Here is a 15,837-nt window from a genome sequence, read left to right on the forward strand (position 1 = left end):
GGGAAAAAAAAAGGGGCATCTTTGTAGACTTTGCATGAAGTGACTAACATAACAGAGAAAATTTCAAACATTACTATACTTCTCTGAATAAATTAATGGGATACAGCTGGAGGTCTGAGATAGGTATGTGAATATAAAAACTAGATATTCTACGGAACTTTACTTGATATAAAATTCTCTCTATCAGATGATTGCATAAAAGTAAATGTATTTTTCAAGCTGGTTCTAATGATCTGTGTCAGCTGCACTATACTGCAGAAGAAAAGCTTTCTAAGTATTACTTTAGCTGATGAGTAAAGATATCATCCATCAGCTCTATGAGATGAATACATGCAGCTGGATCAGACAATGCCTTGGAAGACCACTGCTGAGAAAAGTCAGCAGGGGCCAAGAACTTATAGAGCATTCTGCATATCAGCCCCATCCCATTATAAATTGACATTGAATCAAGACTGGATTGGCTAGTTGTTATCTCCAAAGAGCCTGTAGGTTGGGATGGGCAGTATGCTTACCTTGCTGGAGGGAAACAGTATAAAGGATCTGGCTGTTCCCGTTTCAAGTTTGGTAAGGCAAGTATCAGTTTGTTGGGTTATGCTTCTTCCCTTTGGAACAAAGTTTGTTACTTTAGAACCCCCCATTTTTACTGCTATACTGTAGCAGAACATCAACATGTTATAGCAGCTTCAATTCAATATATAGTGGTGAGTACTTATTTTATAAATATCTTCATTTAGGACTAGAGGGAACTCTTAATCTTCTTGTTGTGTCTTTGCAGATTTATTTTCGTAGACTTGGAAATGATCTCAAAAATCTGGTTTTATGCCTCTTTGTGTTGACTCCAGTGTAACCTTCTCTATATAGACTTTCTATAGGTCACCTGACATACGTGGTAATCTAAAGAAATCACCACTTCAGCTGTATGTGTATATGGAAATGCACTGTTGTTTCTTGTAAAAAAAAAAAAAAAAAAAAAAAAAGGGACAGAAGCTGTGAGATTTTTCAAACTTATTAACTTATTTAGTGGCTCATTCTGAAATTAGCTCCCATGGAGGAAAAGACAAGCTGATTTACCTGAACAAAAGATCTCTGTTTAGGTGGTTTACGTGGTATTGCTGTAGCTAATCATGTCCCTGGGCACTCAATTTTAAAAATGAACACTTATGTCAATTTAAGTTGCCATGGAAATCCTCACAGCATGAACCTTCTCAGTGAAGACCTTATGGCAGAGAACAAACTACATCTACGATTTCCCTAAGAACATCATATAGCAGTGTAAAAAGGTTTTTTGCATACCTTTAAAACACACATTCAATAACTATTCTTCTCCTGTTCTAGCATACTTTTTCTAACCTTTCTTCTTCAAGTAAAGTAAATGAACGTAATTTTCTAATAGTGCATGTTCATTTGAAGAAACAGTGTAAGAAATTGAAGAAATTAAGTCCTCATACCCTAAAGTATTTTCAAAGTAATTCTTTCTTTTTGTTATTTACTAAAATCTCTGTATGTTGAGCTTTTAAAAATTCAAGGGTGGGATTAACTATTGGCATTTTAATTCATTTGAATTCCAGTAGCTTCAGTCCACCCTCAGTAAATTTTGCAAGCATAAGATCAAATAATAATAATAATAAAAGGAAAATACAAATGATCTTTCAGTTTATAATTCTTAACTTTTTTTGTTGTTTAGATTATTAATAAGCTAAGTTTAGAGATTACTTTGCAGTCCATTTAAATTTTACTTGAATTCTAAAATAATGAGAATGAAGTTAATAGATTGACTACTTCTTTTTAAAGATATTCTCATTTCCCTCCTGTGCTTCTTCTGTGTGTGTCAGGATGTTCACATTTCAGTGAACATCTAGAAGCTGCTTCTTTTCAAGAGGATGAAACTGCTGATTTGAGAATTACTGGCATTTCTCTGATGCCAATTTCAACTGTAAGAAGAAGTTAAGAGTGTTTTAATTTAAGAAGAAGTGTTAAGCCATCAAAAGTATTAATTATCTTGAATAAGTTATGCTATTTGAAGTTATAATGTGTATCCTGTGTCAAGCAGCCCTTATGTGCCAGTGTAGCTCCACCATTGCATTGTGGAATGAAAGGCCAGTAGTAGTCTGTTACAGTGCTATGAGACTGGGGTAATTCCATTACCTACATGTTCATACAAATGCAACTAAGAAAGGTATTTGTCCCAGTATAGATGGGAGAGGAAATAAATAAAATGATTTCGATACAAAATGCTAAGAATTAGGTGGATGGTTGGACTTGGATGATCTTGGAGGCCTTTTCCAAACTTGGTAATTCCACGATTTTATATGGAAAATAAGTTCATTGACAGAATGCACAGGATGTATAAATTTACCCATAAAAAACTTTTGCCAAACATTTTCTACTGTTTTGATGTGTCTCTTTTTAAGCAAGAAGAATGTTAGCATCCTCTACAAAGACTATGGTTTGTTTTTGTTTTTTTTTTTTCCCTAGCAACTTTAAGGTGACCATGCACGTGAATCACACAAACTGTATTTATCTCTGTCCAGCTCCACTGGACTGATGTTGGTGTTATGAAAGTAGCGTTTGTGAGCAACTTGGTGCCAGCTATAGCAAAGGCCAGTCTCTAATAGAGATGGGGTTGGCAGTAATGTGGATTAAAGCACACAAATGAGCAAGGAGAGAGTTCTGTTTGCCACCCGATAGCTCCCCCTGTAGTAGATAAAAGGAGTACTTCATTCTCTGGAGCTTTCAATCTGTCTCCCCATTCACTATACTTCCTTTTAAAATTGAGTCTATTTAGCTTTCCCTGCCAGACACTCTGGCACAGTTCCTCAGGCACTTAAATATCATTGCGGATTTGGGTTTCTGAGCCTACATCTTATTTCCCTCTGAGGGGGAGGAAGCTTTGCAAGTAGAGTTAATTTTGCTGTGGAGGAAATAAATGCCATGAAACCTTTCTATTAGATTAAAAAACTGATAATAATAATAAAAAAAAAACAACCTCTGGCCCTTCACTTGGTGTGTCTGTGAGCTGCAGAGTCCTAGCTGCAGGGAGGCTGTGGAAAGGCTTGTTTAGGTGAAGCTTCTTACAGAGCTTGCTTCCAGTGAAGCCCAGGATAGTTCCTTCTTCTTCTAAAATCTCTTGCTTTTTCTGTCCTCCAGCAGCATATATGGAGTGCATCCAACCCACAGAGAGTGCAGATGCAGCTGCTCCATAAAAGCTTCTGAAATATCCTGTGTCTGACATAAATAAAAGTGACCTTTAGTATCAATCTCCATCTCTGTCTGCCAATAATTGGCTAGCCATTTTCTAAAACAGCAAGCATACACAGCACGCTTGGCACAAATTTCACCAGAAAAGAAAGGGTTTCACAATTCTTTATGCCTTCTGAGTATCTTTATGCAGTATATAGATGTTCGTATACAAATCTCCATATGGCTATATATGTGTACACACATATGTACAGTGTGCAGTGGTATTTTGCACGCAGCAAAGCAACACTTGGATTATTTTAGTGTACCAGCCTGATTCTATTAACATACTGGAATAAATCAGGCAGAGGCACCTAAATTGGCCAATATGTAAGTAGTGGCAAACTGCTTTCAGTGAAGAATTGGGTGTAGATTGCCTAGCTAATCCAGAAGATGGAAGAAAGAGCTTTAGACAGTTGAACATTGCCATCCATCTTGGAACAGAAGCCAGGAAATTGGTTAATTTTCATTTTGAACTCTACGTCTGAAAGGATAAGGCAGTCAAATTTTAGCTCCAGCATGCAGATTTCTGCCTTGATTTAAAAATAAAGCTAATCTAATAGTTTGTGGATGAAAAAAAAAAAAAAATTAGAAATAAATTCTTGTCACTGCAGTTTGTAATATTTATGAAAATCACTACAAGATTTACTGAGTGAATTCTAGTAGCTGAAAATATTATTATATATTTAAAATATACTCTAGGAAGCTACATATGTTTTCTGTGAAATGCTTACGGCAATTTCATTTCCTATGGTTCCACAGTTATTAAATATCACTTTTGTTCTCGAGGTATGTGATCTCTGCTCTCTGAACTGAAAGCATGTCTGGAAGGGACTCATACAGTATTCTTACTTTGTTTTGTATCTTTACATAAAATAGCTTTGATTTCATTGCTTTTTGCATCATTCAGTGCTTTTGATTATCTGCACTTTTAAAGTGAGTTACTCTTACATCACACTCCAGGTTCACTATTGTTAGTCTGCTGGGGGTCCTTGATTAGCTGCTAGCAAGTTCTCCTTCTGCTTCCACTTCCATGCTGTGGTTGGAGAGTCAGTAATCCTGATAAGAAATCTTGGGAACTCTGTGTGATATTCTGGCATGTGTGCTTGCTTTGAATGTGTCTCTCATACACTCACAAAGTCATACAAAAGTTTTATTTGGTATTTACCACTCTTCTCCTGAAGAGAATAGCAAGATACTATCCTATATGGGGACCTCTGCATTTAATGTTTTTTTGCCATTCTCCAATAAAGCATATAGAGTTGGAACTGTAAGAGTTGATGGTCAGTACTGAGAAGCAGTCATTAACTTTTAACATTTTTCCCAGAATGTTGTAAACCATGTTGATCTATCTGTGGTCTGAGAAGCTGCTGATTATTTTTCCCAAGTCCAAATGTGATGTTGGGACTTTGGAGCTTCTTCTTTCTAATTGTACGCCAAGACACTAACAGACAACTCGGATCACACGTATTCAGCCAAATAATTGTCACTCAAACAATGGCTTTGTAACAATACGTGTTTTCTGTTAGCATTAGTTTTTATTTTATAGAGTAACATTTTCTGTAATTCTCTCAGGGGAGTAAGAATTATCCTTAAGCTTGCTAGCAATACTGGGTGCTCCTTTTATGGCTCAATTTGTCTTACTGTAGGTAGTGCAGAGATTTAACAAGAAGGTGCAGAGATTCCCAAATAGTGTAGCCTATGGTGGCGATGTTCCTGCAGGTCAGCAAAGATGAGGTTTTGATATCCCCAGGCTCCCCAGGGAGGTGGTTGAGTCACCATCCCTGGATGTGTTTAAAAACCGTTTGGATGTGGTGCTCACGGATATGATTTACCGGAGGGTTGTTAGAGTTGGGTAGTATGGTTAGGTCATGGTTGGACTCGATGATCTTTAAGGTCTTTCCCAATCTGAGTGATTCTATGATTCTATGATTCCCATTCACAGAGACTGAAGGTGTCCCTGCAGCTTCTTTTCCTGAGACTATTGGATAAAGTGAAGTGATAGATATCTGGCAGTGATTAGCAAGAAGAGAATGGACTTTGTTCAGTTCTTGGAAAAAGTAGAAACCAAGTCCTGTCAGCCCTCCTCAATGGAGGTGGCTCTCTGCAATGTTCAGATCTTCAAGCATGTCAAGATGCAATGTAATTGAATTACTTGATTTAAGATCTTGGAGGTATATTTAATCTAAAGCAACAGTAGTTTAGAAATAATTGTCCCGTAGAATTCACAGATTTGCTAACAGGGAAACTGTCTGCAGAAGTGAATCTGATTTGCCCAGTGACTTTGCCATTTCAGTGGTTGTTTCTGCAAAGGTGCTGAATGAGAATTGTTTCATATATATTGATTTGATATATATTTTCCCCTTAGCTTTCAAGATTTAATCAAAGTTTTAGTAACAATAAAAGGGAGAGTTTTTATGCACTTCCACAGTTTCTGGACAATCACTGATAATATAACTGTCTGGAGCCAGACAGTGCTAGCACTTGTAAATTGAGGTATTTAATCTGCAGGGTAGATCTTAGCTTTAACTTCATTATTACTTCATTATTTATCGTATCATTATTTAACTACATTATTACAAATTAACAATTTTATTTTGGGTACAACCAGCAGTTATGCTGCATACTTGGATGCTGAACTATTTATTTTCAATCAAATACAGACCAGGATATGATGACCTTCATCAGACTGAAGTGTTCATTGATGTGCACTCTGAATTAACTGAAAATAAAATAAATAAAAAGAATCCCCAACCCACTGAAAAGTCTGCATCACAAGCATAAGCTGTTTTTGTAGGAATTTGTTTAAAAGCTTAAGTATTTTTTCCTACTTATATGCAATGGTGGTGGGAGGATTGCATTTTGCGCATCTGTTCTATAACATTAATATGTCTGGAGAGCTGAAATCAAAGTACTACGAATGCTTTTAATACCAAAATGAAAGTATTATCCTAATGCAAAATCATAGGATTGGCTTATAGGTGTGAGTAAATTCTACATGGGCCTGAAGAAATGGTTTATTACAACACACCTTACAAGTTAAATGATCCACCTCGTCTTGTTTTCTGCATCTAGCAATTTGTATTTCAAAAGAGCAAGCAACGTTTAAAAATAAAGCAAGAATGGAGGAAGAAGAGTTCCTCTTTTGACTTCTGCAAGCTGAAAATTTATGCACTGTATTTAACATTTGAAATGTAACTAGCATTTGACAGTTAACTTGCCTTAATCATTCTGTTAATAAAAATAATTGTACAACCTTGAGCTCTGCTGCTGATCACTGCAATCTGTTTACAGCATGATCTGTGAGGGTCACTGTTTTCCTGTCTTTTGCTTAACATTGCATTTTTTTACTGGTGCTGATATATAATGTGACTGGGCTGATGAACATGTTTTGTTATTGATCCAAGAGACCTTTAAGATGATCTAGTTCCAACCCCGTTGTTGGACAGGAGGATGGACACCTGGCAGGGACACCTCCCTCTAGACCAGGTTGTTCCAAGTCTCATCCAGCTTGGCTTTGAATGTTTTTTCTTTTTTCTTACAAAACTTATTGATTTTCTTTCCAGGTTAACGGCACTGAACCACCACAGTCTCTCTTGACACTTTGTCCAATAACAGGCAGATCTGAGCTCTTTGCCTTTTCCCATTTGAAGTAATGAGGAAAGCTCATGATGACTTCCAGGCTAGGTGAAATACAGCCTTGGGTAACTCTATGGATGCTTGTCAGTAGATTCAAACTCCCTTGTGTGTGCTTCTAAGCTTTCACATCAGCACCAGCTTATGACTGTGGACAGTCCTGAGTGTGTAATAATTAATGAGAAAGAGTCAGGTATGTCTGGTCTATGTGGGCTTTATTGCATGAAATTCTTGTTAGAATGCATATTTGTATAAAGGCATTGCTTCTGAGTCTCAGAGAAATTGTGAGCAACAGATGGACTGTCTATGTATGAATGTATGTTCAGCTCATTCCTGCCAAAATGCAGTAATAGAGGTAAGATCATTAAGTATGGGATGACACAGTATATGTACAATTCAGATTGAAAATGGATACCCAAATCAGGACACAAGTGAACTCTGGGGCCAAAGTACCTACTGAACTGATACAGTAACAGTAGCCTGACAGCTAAAAGTTCTCCAGGGATCATATTAGCATCTGGCCCCCGTACTCATAGGTAGAAAAGCATGGGTGCATCTTTGGGATGGTTTACCATACAAGTTTTGTATACATGTGTACACACACACACACATGCATAACATACAGAAAAGGAATAAAGTGCCTGAAAAGAATCGGTGAGTATTAGGAGCCTTCTGGAACTATTTTGAATTCATAGAAAAAGAAGTTGCAGGTTTCTAAATTGCTGTGGAATGAGTAAATAATGAGAACATTGTTATTTCCTCATCTATGCTTTGGATGTCAAATAATCATTGAACTTCAGGAGATGACCCAATAAGTCTCAAAAGAGAAATTAGAAGGCAGAACTCTCCACTCCTAGTACTTAGTATCCAGGCCTTTTTAACAATCTCTCCATGCTGTTTAGATCCTGATTTTAGTTACACTTAAGGACTGCACACTGCCTAAGTAACTGTATAGATAATAGCAGTAATATCCCAGCCCTGGTCAGCCCTGGATTCTGAGCACAGGCAGTGGCAGAATTGCGAGTGATGGATCTAGCTTAAGGCTTTGGGTCTGGCTTTTATACTTGGCTTCGTTAGAATTCAGGTGTTTGAGTAGAAGTTGTTCTAGAAGGACTTCTTCACAAATATAGTTTGATTGGAATCTTAATTTTTAAACTCTGAAGTCTTTCACGGGCAGCATTATCAATAATCTAGAGATGCTTTAACTTGTATTCTGAAATTTCCACAGCTCACAGTGCCTCTGAATGTATGAACAGCTGTTAGTGATTACTGCAGATGTTGCCCTGCTTGTTACAGTATTCTATCTACTTATCATTGTGTGAAATATGTGTGTATGAAATGTTCATGTGATATGAAGTAAAGACAGAATGAGCACTGCAGTGGTTACCTCCAAACTGATAATATAACACTTTGACATCCTAGACCTACCTCCTTCAACCAGAGGTGCTCATTCAGGGAGCAGGCAGCCATGCAGGCAAACAGGCATACCAATCCCAATGATAATCAGTTAATGGCTCCCTTGTTCAAGGGATACTTTTATCTGTTGTAGCTCACATCCTTAACAACTCCAAGAACAGGATTCAGTTTCTTAAATCAGGTCCCCTGTTATTAGGAGAATGTAGCAAAGTTCTTCTATATGCTTTACTAGGAAAGATAGTGAACCTAAATACAAGTCATAGGTTGAAGCCAAGCTGCTTGAGTCTTTCTCTCCAAAAGTATGGACACTTGCATAATACACATATAAGCTTTGTAGGTGACGAGTTAAGTGTGGTTAAGTATTTTGAGCTTACACTATAATTAAAAAAAGACTTTATGCTTTTTCAAATGTGTAACTGATAAAAATCAAGAATGTAAATAATCTGTTTTCTAATGCTAGTAATGTGAAAGATAATATATTAAAAAAAGAGAGAAGACAGAAAAAAAAGGAAACAATCAACACAAAAAGCCAAACCAACATAGTTTCAAGAATAAAAATAGGATAAGGCAATTTGACACTTATTCAAAAAGATGTGACAATTTAGTAGAAAATGGTTACATTTTTTTCTTCTCACTTACCCCCACCACACTTCTTTGGCTATTTTGAATAGACATTTCCACAGCTGAAAAACTGCCCAGGTGCCACAATGATAGTAGTGGCTAGTAGTAGTAGCTCACAGATGGATCCCACGTGGTATGTCTGGTGTGTTACTGATGGCTGTGATTGACTCTGCATGGCCAGATCTGGTAAATGCATAACAAGTTACCTGAAGCAAGTACAGTGACGATCTATGTAATGTTTGATGTCAATGCTACTCTTGCTTCTCCCTTTCATAACACCCCCTCCTCTTTTTCCCAAGGTATTGAGATCCTCAAGCAGTGGAGCAGATAAAGTTTTTTTTTTTATTAAAAAAAAGGTATTTTTATCCAAAGCTCTCAGAAGATCTATAACTTATCACAAACAAAAGCTTTGTGCTCTGAGGGCTAGCATACTCAGTTTATCAGAAATGGCAAACATGAGGCAAGGAGATGAAAAGAGCGTTCAGTAAGCAGGCACAGCGAGACTTGCACTTGAAAAACTTTTAATTTATTCTAGATAGTATCATTTATATTACTGTATATCTAATCCCATTACTTGGATCTGCTTTCAGTTGCTTTCATGTAAGAACTATGGCTTTGTTTGTTTTTAACATAATTACTGGTTGAAGATTTTGCTGAATTTTTACCTACTTGGGTAAAAAGAAGTTATTATAAGGCACTGCACTTGATTACCTTTAATTCCAGTGTAACCATTGTGTTAGATTGTTCATATTTCCAGGCATTCTGACTAAAAGATGATTAAGATGAAACAAGTAGGTTAAAACTTCTTTATCATCAAAGTCAAGTGCTACAGAAACTAGTTATAAGGCTGCTTGCGTTTTGGATCCTGAGCAATATAAAGAGCAACACATTCCTCAGATCTCTTCCAGCAGTACCTGGGAAAACAGAGATAACTCAGTGTGTATGGGGGAATATGGGAGGCCAAACCATCCACACAAACGACTAATGTGCTGATGCTGCTGAGAAGCAGAGAAATTACAAACAGGTTCTCTTCTGCTTAAACTTGTTCTATATTGGTATGTCTTATATTTTTGGGAACTACTCTACATCATCACCCATATAAGCCAAACATCATGATACAGTAGGGAAGAATTTTTCTCCTTACAGATGAACCAAGGGGAAAGGCATATGTTGTGATCTCAGTGACATGACGGTTGAAACAGAATCACATAAGCACAGATATTTTTTAACAATATAAGTAACCAAGAGTTCAAGAGTATTTGTGTCTTGTCGTCAAACACTTTCACATTAGCTGTTTATGCTAGTTTCAGAGATGGCCAGAGATCAGTATCAGTGTATAGTAGTGACACATACAATAATATGTACCTGCTGTTGAAAACTGGTAAATGTCTTAACACAGTATGACCTGTGCTGGCAGATCTCTGCACAGGCATCATGCCAGGACTTTGAAAACAGCCTCATTCATTGGACTTCAGGATTGGGAATTAAATTAAGTGATTTTGTAGAGGTGGAGGAGGTGAGTACATACTGGAATCACAGATGTAGAGAGACTCTATGCAGCAGGGCAGTTTCAGATCTTTCAGCAGATTATTTCTGGTGTTAGTGATTAGCAAAAATAATCACTACTACTCAATAGTTGTTGTTGTTGTTTTTTTTTTTAATCTGTTTTTTTTTTGCTTTTTTTCCTGTAAGAAACAAAGCTGTTTACAATCATATACCTTCAATCTACTGCACTGCATTACCAGTGAGTATACATCCTTCTCCTTCAGAGCAGGCACTCTATCAGTCTATGCCAATTTTCACAAGAGTTGGCAAATACTTTCCCTTTCTGTTCTCTGTGGAAACTATTTTCACCAGTTTTTCTTTTATTTATATTACATGTGCCATTACTACGAAATAGCCCTATGAATCTTACTCCAGGAGAAGAGCTGTGCTCTTGGCCTGGCACCCAAACTTTGCCATGTTTTTGTTGGTTGGAAGCTTAGAGTATTTGCTGTGATTGCCTATGAGTGTATTCTCACTTTTCTTCATGATCTTTTGCACATTGTTTTTTTCTTGACAATTTTTTATTGTATTTTCCCCAGCTTAATCACAAGGGGGAAGCCAGATGAATTCTTGGCTTTGTTTGCTCCAGAATGGACTTCTGCCCTAAGGAGTAATGCAGACTACTGCAAATCCTGCAGTCTCAGTGGCTGTGTTTCTGCAGCAGATGATGCACAGCTTGGTATGGACTAAATACACAGAATTTATTGTTGGAGTCTGGGAAATAATTAATCTCTACTCACAAACACTGGGCACGGACAAGTAGGCTATCACCAGCAGTTAAAGTCAGAGTTTTGCCATCCACAGTAACGGTAGATGCACCCTCCTGAAGGGAAAGAACAGACAGTCAGCTTTTAGTTATGTGTTCTGTCTTGAGTAGGAAGAAAATTCTGCAGGTAAGTATGGAAATATTAGTGAAGTGAAAGAGCACTTCTAATTTGCTCAGTTTTATGAGGGCTAGCTAAATATTCAGCTGATGTTCCCTGTCTGGCACTATTAGCATCAATAAAAGCATGCTTCATGGTTCATTGTTCCCCATCACAAAGCAGCAACTTACTGCTTGATATTTTGGGGATATACTGCAACAAATCTAACCCAGAGGTGCAACTTTCTAGAAATTTACAGAGGGAACATTCAGGAGTATTTCAAACTCCTTTTCGACTTTTCTGATTCCTAATACCTTTTTACATCTTGAAAAGTAGTCCATGAGTCAGCAGGGAGCTGACAGAAATCACTAACAGGAGTCCATCTACACTAGAACACGCTTCTCATTATCTTGTCAAGCAGAGGAACCAGATTCCTGCCAGCAACACGGTCTTGATTGCACAGTCTGCTGCGAGCCGCAGTGTAAACAAGTGTCTTTCAAGATTGTTATGTCTTTAATTAGTAGCTGATGGTCCCTGTGAATTTCAGCAGAACGGGAACTGATAGAAACATCTGCTTCACAAGCTAATCTGACTTGCTGTTCTCTGCAGTGTTTCCCTTGAGCTGCCTTTTGTAGAAGCCAGTAGAAAGAAGAGCACGTGGACCACCTACTTCTGCACTTTAGTGTAAACAAGTTCTCAGATTGTTATTGAGTTTGTCTGCCTGATTCCAGTTGTCCTACAGTATGAGGACAAAAGCTTCAAGGCAAAAGTAACAGTGATGGTTTTTATTACATAGAGGCATTCTCATATATTTACAAGATATCCCCTAGCAGAAATAAGAATCCTCACCAAGACCTCATGGAGGATGGCAACAGTTCCATCTTCAACATACGAGGTGAGGGAAAAGAGACTGTTTTTACGGTGGTAGTAATTTTCAGTTATTTTTCATGAAAGTTTAAAGCCAAACAAAGTTTCCTGTTTATGATGATTTCCATTAGAAAGAAGGTAATAATCAATTTCTGTTGCTCTTTCCAGGAGGCTGTACTAGTGTTCAGTTTGTTCTGACTTGAAATATGAATTCAAGGGCTAACAGGTATAAACTGAATTGTCACACACCAGCTGCCATATCCAGATATCTGAATTCTTTTTGCTTTTTTCAGTTGTTCCTGGTCCATAAGCTATAACCTGGGGGGAAAAAAAAAAAAAAAAAAAAAGAAGTCAGGGAAGAAAAGTAATAGATTCATTCCCATGAGTGAAGAGTACATATTCATCTTCCCACAGCACTTAAACATTCTATTTTTAAAGAAAAATGTTCATAGAATCTGATATTTTTACAGACATTAAAATTCACATTACGTTTTGTATTCTCATATTGATTCCTCCTGATAAGATAAAAAGGGAACTGATCACACCTGCCACTCCTTATGGTCCTCTGTATCCTCACTTATCTATTCCCACTGCCTCCTCCCACTCTCAGCTTGGCATCAACATCCTTCCTGCTTCTGTTCTGGGAACAAGCACTTCCTCCTCGTGAACTCTGGGCCCTGTCAAGAGCCTGCTGAAGTAAAAAAGATTCTCCCAGTAACATTAAAAAGGCTGTGGATCAGACCTTATTTTTCTTCACTGTCTACCATCTCTGTGTTCTTCTTGACAGACCCATGCTCCCTGTCACTCCACTGTCAGATGAATTCTTCAAGTAAAGCAGCGAGAGAATTTTTTGTAAAGTGTTGTGCTGTCAAGTGGTGACAGCTTCATTTGCACCCAAACTGGACTGTGTTTGACTGGCCAAGAAGTGCAATGCTCTAGCATGGCCCTGGCCCTTGGGTGCTGTACAGTTTCTCTTTGTTTCCATTTAAGTAGGGTAAGAAGAGGAAAAAAAAAAAACACACTGTGTATTTACACGTTCAAATTAGACTTGGCAACAAGAATGCTGTAGAAACATACTGGGAAGCTAAGCACACTTGTGAGTAGTATTTGCATCATGCTGGTATTTTTGATTCGAGAAATATGGGATTGAGGGATGGAGAGAGCTGTTTTAGTCCGAAAGGAAGTGAATGGAAATCAGACTCAGGTTGATTCTGCACATAGCAATGGCTGAGACAGCAGGTCCCTGTCCTAGATTCACCAGGGCAATGGACAACAGTGGGCTTGTACGGGGGCCGGGCATGCTAAAAGGGAACTGCTCTCTACGGGTGTGTAGTTTTCTCTGTTGTGAGGCCTGGATTCATTCAGTCTGAATACAAGGCACCTATTATCTGTACCTTTAAAACTCTCCCACTCTTTTATAGCAATTTAAACTCCTACCTCCGTTTCAAAGGTATCTCCAAACATTCTCAAGGATTGCTTCTGATTTATTTCTCCCCGATGATCATTCAGCCAGCCTTGGAAGGAGAATGGCTCCATTACAGAAGAGCAATTTAGAGGGAAGGGTGTTTCTTTCAGGAGCTCATCTGTAAAAAATGGCAGAGAGCTGTCAGTGACATTTCTCTGGATCTTTGCAAATTTTTGCTGTTGCTTTCAGCTTGAAGGGCTTAATGTACAGACACTGCCTAGTTAAAAGACCATGACCATAGCACTGTTTGTTGCCACAACTATCATGACAGTACTTGAGGTTAAGATGTGTGTCTTATTTGGAGTCTAGATGAGGTTGCTTCTCTGTAGCTGTTGTCAGAATTGTTATGTGTCCAGGCTTCTTAAAAATACATTTGAAAACTATGTGTATAGTTCTTGTTAATGTGTTCTTTGTTTCTTTCAGACAAGCTTGTGTCTTAGTAAAAAACTGATATGTCATTTCTGACCTTTGCTGAGTCACTCCTAACACATTCCCACGTGAGTGGAATGAGACCACACAATCACTCAACTCTCACAGACTCAGTACTGGCTTTTGTGCTTCTTCTCCCCTGGGTGTTATTAAATACACTGTCCACAGTGAAGTCAACTGGCTATCACTTTAAGTTTAATAAAAGGCTTTTCTTGTGGTGTTCCTGGATTTGTAGGTGGGTTTAATTTCTAGTAATTTTCCTTCAGATCTGATTTAATTTAAAATAGCTGGAGGACTGAATGTAATTTAACTGTAGCTAGTAAAATTCAAGATTTGTGCTATGTGTTACTTCTATATGAAATTAAACTTAGTCATTTTCCAGCTCAAAGTGAAATGCAGAGACAGTGCAGTCACCTTGGGGATCCTAGTTCGTTTGTACTGAGAAGCCACTGTGGAATGCCTCTAGAACAATTTTAAGTAATTATGCCAGCCTAGATGCAGGAAAAACTCACTAGATGGCTGTCTCCTGAAGGCATCGAGCTCATGACCTCACAGCCAAATTTTAGCCTCAATCATAGGAAGAGTAGGTTTTATTAAATATCAGTATATTCCTTATTCAGAGTTGTACTGATTCTTTCTAAAGCCATCCTTCATTGCTCTGCAGTGTTCTGAATGATCCCCACAGGCTTTCAGGAAAAAGGTGCAGCCTTTGAACGATGTATGAAAATGTGGTCAGTGCATCTAAGGCTCAGCAGTTTGCTGCGTAAGCTGCTCTCATTTAATGGATCATAGTATGCACCAAGTGTCTATATTAATCTTTTTAATCTCTAGAAGATCTGGATGGGAATACCTTCTTTTTTTTTTTTTTCCTCTCCAATGGAAAGAGATTTTGCCATTAGAATTTCTCTTTTTTTTTTTTTTCCATTATATTAAACTAAATGGAATAAGCCAATAAGTTCCTGCAAAGCAATATCTCTTTAAGGAGCTACAGAATTTGTACCATTAACCTGCAGTAAAAAAAATAAAATAAAAAAGTGGAAGCTTTTTTCCTTCTATGTTTAAGAAAAAAAATATACTTTTATATCACTTAACTCATATTTAGCATATTGATGTGGAATTGCAAACTCCACCAAAGAAAGTAAGAAGGGAAAAAAATCTTTACAGTAGATTTATTCTAATTTGGTCCTGGAAGCATTAAAAAGCTATAATCTAAATACTATATCTTTCTTGCTTTATAAGATTACAATTTTGGTGATTTATTTTCACAGCAGCATATCTGTTGTTTTCTCACTTTTCACAGGTCCATCAAATTTCCTTTGGAGATGATTAGAAACACTGCACTTTGTCCTCAAATTATGGATTGTATGGGGCTGCTGAATCATGGCCTGAACCTCTGATTGATCACCTGAGGCGAGCAATGAGTCAGCCACGGGAGCACAGGTGAAAGCAATTCACCTGTGCTGTCAGAAGGGGTGGAACCTGGCTCCACCTCTCCTAGATCTATTTAAGAGCTGACCACCAGTGGGGAATCTCTTCTGGAGATTCACTTCACTGGAGTTTCCCACATGAGCCCAGGTTATGGGTGAGTGTACCTGTCATTTCTGTTTCCTGCTTTGGTGTAATAACATCATAGCCAAGCTCTCTGTTATATGTGAACGTCTCTAAATTCGTTAATTGTACACCGCTATACCATAACATTGGTATATTCATTAATTGTACATGGATACTCTCAAGTGCAGCTGTACTGCAAAGTAGTTT

The 15,837-nt window shown here is 37.8% G+C and overlaps 2 protein-coding genes across 4 annotated transcripts in view; one reads left to right on the forward strand and one right to left on the reverse strand.

Moving 5' to 3' along the window:
• The window catches only part of MTA3 (metastasis associated 1 family member 3), a 591,413-nt gene that overhangs the window by 164,572 nt on the left and 411,004 nt on the right, over positions 1-15,837 (forward strand). Inside the window, exon 25 of the mRNA XM_085219339.1 lies at positions 1-15,661. This exon is cut by the window's left edge and continues 14,506 nt beyond it. The gene's annotated coding sequence lies outside the window, so the exon portion shown is untranslated. The remainder of the gene's footprint in view (positions 15,662-15,837) is intronic.
• The window catches only part of HAAO (3-hydroxyanthranilate 3,4-dioxygenase), a 31,770-nt gene continuing 25,353 nt past the window's right edge, over positions 9,421-15,837 (reverse strand). For all 3 annotated transcript variants that reach the window (XM_019612706.3, XM_003203885.5, XM_010706759.4), the window contains 4 exons: positions 13,623-13,768; positions 12,435-12,503; positions 11,196-11,278; positions 9,421-9,824 (listed from right to left, as the gene is read on the reverse strand). In XM_019612706.3, the coding sequence (XP_019468251.2) occupies positions 9,746-9,824; positions 11,196-11,278; positions 12,435-12,503; positions 13,623-13,768 (377 nt within the window). In that variant the 3' untranslated portion in view covers positions 9,421-9,745. The remainder of the gene's footprint in view (positions 9,825-11,195; positions 11,279-12,434; positions 12,504-13,622; positions 13,769-15,837) is intronic.

Source organism: Meleagris gallopavo, chromosome 2, assembly GCF_905368555.1.
Source record: "Meleagris gallopavo chromosome 2, MGAL_WU_HG_1.1, whole genome shotgun sequence".
Lineage (NCBI taxonomy): Eukaryota > Metazoa > Chordata > Aves > Galliformes > Phasianidae > Meleagris > Meleagris gallopavo.